At 43.6% G+C, this 3976-nt stretch overlaps 1 protein-coding gene across 1 annotated transcript in view; it reads left to right on the forward strand.

The window, feature by feature from the left end:
• Positions 1-285: 285 nt before the first annotated feature.
• LOC134909581 (ATP-binding cassette sub-family F member 3) overlaps positions 286-3976 on the forward strand; it is a 72621-nt gene continuing 68930 nt past the window's right edge. Inside the window, exons 1-6 of the mRNA XM_063916590.1 lie at positions 286-299; positions 412-534; positions 910-1176; positions 2477-2557; positions 2647-2706; positions 2873-2929. Of these exons, the coding sequence (XP_063772660.1) occupies positions 416-534; positions 910-1176; positions 2477-2557; positions 2647-2706; positions 2873-2929 (584 nt within the window). The 5' untranslated portion in view covers positions 286-299; positions 412-415. The remainder of the gene's footprint in view (positions 300-411; positions 535-909; positions 1177-2476; positions 2558-2646; positions 2707-2872; positions 2930-3976) is intronic.

Genomic DNA, 3976 nt, shown 5'->3' on the forward strand with positions numbered 1-3976 from the left:
ATATTGTGAGGTGTGAGGTGTTCAGAATAGACTGAAAATGAGTGGAAATTATGGTTATTGAGGTTAATAATACGTTGGGATCAAAATGACCCCCAAATTCTATGATTTAAACTGTTTTTTAGGGTTTTTTGAAAAAAACACCCGAATCCAAAACACACCCGAATCCGACAAAAAAAAATCGGTGAGGTTTTGCCAAAACGCGTTCGAACCCAAAACACGGCCACGGAACCGAACCCAAAACCAAAACACAAAACCCGAAAAATTTCCGGTGCACATCTCTAGAAAGTCGGTGGTAATGTGTAAGTCTGGAGGATGTAATGTTGTTTTTTTGATGTTATAACTCGGGGAAATGCTTCTAGTTCTAGGGTTTCCTTTTCTTTCATGCAACCTAACTTTAGTTACTCTTTGCAGAGTAATGGAAGAGGCTTCAGCCAGTCAAGCTGGTAGTAAGAAGGAGAATCGAATAGAATCCAGTGGCAAGAACAAGTCATATGACATCCGAATCGAGAACTTTGATGTGTCTTTTGGAGAGAGGTGAGTACTAGACATCAGACTATTTTATTTCTTTGGTTTTGTTTTCTGCACTCGTGTAGTACTTGTTCTCAGTAATGACACTGACTTGAAAATGTTTACAAGTAGTAAATGAAGTAGTTTGTAAGATATGGCATGGCTTATTTGTTGTGTGTCTTCAATATAAACCTTCATAAACCACTAACAAGCTATATGGTTGCCCAACGCTAATACCAATTATACTGTTCAGTGCATAAGAAGGTTTCAATAAAAACTGAATATATGTTAAATATCTAAAAGCTTTTAATTTATTTTATTTTTTGCCAATGAACAATATATTTTCATAATTGTACAATGAGATGTGATTATAGATAATACCTTTCCATCCTTTCATTACAGGGTCCTGTTAGCAGGTGCTGAGTTGCATTTAGCATCAGGTCGGCGATATGGTTTAGTGGGCAGAAACGGTCTGGGTAAAACAACGTTATTGAAGATGCTTGCTAGTCGCAGCCTTCGTGTTCCCTCGCACCTCAGCATTCTACACGTGGAGCAAGAGGTGGCCGGAGATGAAACACCAGCTCTACAAAGTGTGTTGGAGTGTGATACATTACGTGAGAGTCTACTGCAAGAGGAGAAAGCACTTAATGCACGGATCAGTGCGGGAAAGTAAGGGAATGGGTAAAAGTGATGTTTGCCTAAGCATATTTAATACTTCATGATGCTTTGTGAGCTCAGATGTTCCAGTTATGAACCTCATATACTCACCCATAGTGCATAACCATCATTTCCATACAGCACAGCTGATTATCTGTAAGATTGCAGTTCTTGTAATAGAAAATGTTATACTAAGGTGCAGTTTAAAGAACAGTGCGCAGAAAAATGAAAGGTTCCACACTGGTTGACCTGAAACCTAAAAGCAGGGTATTTGAGACAATGCGGCTGATTAGGAGTTGTGAGCAAAGCACAAACAGTATGCACATTGGAACCATGTTGCACTGCAGGTGGGGGAGATTTATAATACGCAGAAAGATTTAGATTTGAGACGGGTGTGTCAAAACTCAAATCTATATTGTATGTAAAAATACAGTTTGTGCAGCATTTGTTGGGTACATGTAAAAGCAGTTAGTATTTATCCTACATGCAAAAATACTAAATGTGTTTGCACCGTTGCATTGCAACATGGGGCCTAATTCAGATCTGATCGTAGATGTGCTAAATTTAGTACATCTACGATCGTTTTCTCCGACATGCGGGGGGATGCCCAGCAAAGGGCTTGTCCGCCCCACATGTCTGGCCCTAAATGCTTTTACACCCGGCGAGTAGCTCCCTGCGCTCTGGCAGAGAGCTACCCGCCGCATCCCGGGTCGCAGTGGCTGCGTGTGGACCCCCTCAGCGTTCCGGACGTGCCTGCATTGTCCAGACTGCGCCCCGCCAACGGCATTTTAACGCCATTGGCATGCCCCCTCCCGCGTCTGCCTGTCAATCAGGCAGAGGTGATTGCAGCCCTGAGATGCCTTTAGCATCTCACTGGGCTCCCGGGGTGCGCACTCCACAAAAAAATTCAGACTGCGATCGCTGCCGCTGCAGCAATGCAGTCTGAATTACCCCCATTGTTTGTTCTGGTACAAAGTGACTTGCTTTTTTTTTTTTTTTTTTTTTTTTTTTTTTTTTTTTTGCTTTGCCTCCAATGAGATCAGTCCCAATATGTGTAGAATGTGACTGTAGGAGGTGAGTGGTGCTGTCAAATTAGTTACGCGACCTAGTGTAGTTAGAATGCTCCACCGTTGGCATATCTAAATGAGGTGATGTTATATAGACCTTGCAGGCAGCCAAAGCACGTATAGTTGTGAAACGGCCTGAGGGGCTAACAAAAGATTTCTGTAGTGATCTATAATGTTTCCACATCTTTGCAACTGTTACTTATTACTGCATGCCCATTTTGATCTTTGTTTCATATGTGTCCCAGGGGTGACGGTTCAGAGACTGCCCGCCTGTCGGAGATCTACAGCAAACTAGAAGAAATTGAGGCTGACAAAGCCCCTGCCAGGTACAGTCTACTATCCCTCCAAATTGTTTCTCCATACATTGCTATGGTTGTATAGTAAGTAAGCCTACTTTGTCTTTCTCTCCTCTCAGAGCCTCTGTGATCCTTGCTGGGTTGGGATTCAAACACTTTATGCAACAGCAACTGACCAAGTAAGTGGATGATGGTGGCAGCTTATTTTAAGGTTGTGGTTATTAATGGGGTGTGCACTGAAAGACATTGCCACCTTTTTAATAAAGCTATCTACATAATGTGGAAAAAGAACCCTAGCTTATAAGATATGATGTATTGAGGAACGTTTGATTCTTATCTCTTCAGGGAGTTCTCTGGTGGATGGCGCATGAGGTTGGCTTTGGCCCGGGCCTTATTTGCCAGGTGAGTAGTAAATTTTTTTATTTTTTTTGTACAAAGCACATCAAGCAAGAAAACAAAACAGTTTACAGTGTTAGCTAAAAATCAAGAGACAAGGATAATCTAGAATAATATGGTGTGTGAATAGCACGTAATAAGTAAAAATGCAATAAACATAAGCAAACAAAATACAGTAGTAGTCATAAGAAAGAATATTAAAATAAAGTGCAACAAGTAAAACTTTACAAGGTGCCGTGCGGACTAAGGCTCCCAACACAGATATAGGAGGATTGCTAACCACTAGTAGCAGTGTATACAATGAGGAAGATGAAAAACATTGGATGAGTAATCGTTGTGTCTGCATTTTTCCTCCCTCTGCGTTCGGGGGGGGGGGGGGGGGGGGCACAAGAGTGAGGAGGGGCCAATGAGGGCCCTGTGCTCTGCTCCCTTACAAGACCACCAGAGATAATTTCACCTTATTACACGGAGTGGGGTCCCTGACTTGTTTGCCCACGGTGGTGGGACCTTCCCTCCATTCATCCCTCCTTGCTCTGTGGTGTGCTCCCTGCTTGGTAGCACTCTCTTCCCACTAGTTCGCTGAGTGTTTATTTTGCCTCTGTGTCTGCCTGCCTGCAGAGAGTGCTGGATCTACCGTCCTGCTATACCTCGCCAGGTTATAGTTTATTTCTGCCTACATTACCGCCACCTCAACTGGACAAGGCTTGGCCATTCCTGGTCCAACAATTGTTTCTTCTCACCACGGATGCCAGGCCCAGAGGCTTGAAGGCATTTACTCAGGAAGCAACCTTTCCGCGACTCTGAAAGGGCGGGGGCTTCATCATCCCATAAACATGTAGCATTGTAGCTCATCTAGCGTGGCTACATCGCAGGTGGGCAATCTTGGTGCGGCTAGGCGATACAGCGCCTAGCCATGTCGAGGCAGCGTACAGAGACACTCCCCAGACAGATGTAGCTACGATGAGTGTCGCTACATCTGTATTAGAACTTTGGGCGATCTATAGGGTCTTGTGTCAGGCACACAATGCAACGGCTGTCACCTACATCAATCAT

The sequence above is a fragment of the Pseudophryne corroboree genome, chromosome 4 (assembly GCF_028390025.1).
Source record: "Pseudophryne corroboree isolate aPseCor3 chromosome 4, aPseCor3.hap2, whole genome shotgun sequence".
Lineage (NCBI taxonomy): Eukaryota > Metazoa > Chordata > Amphibia > Anura > Myobatrachidae > Pseudophryne > Pseudophryne corroboree.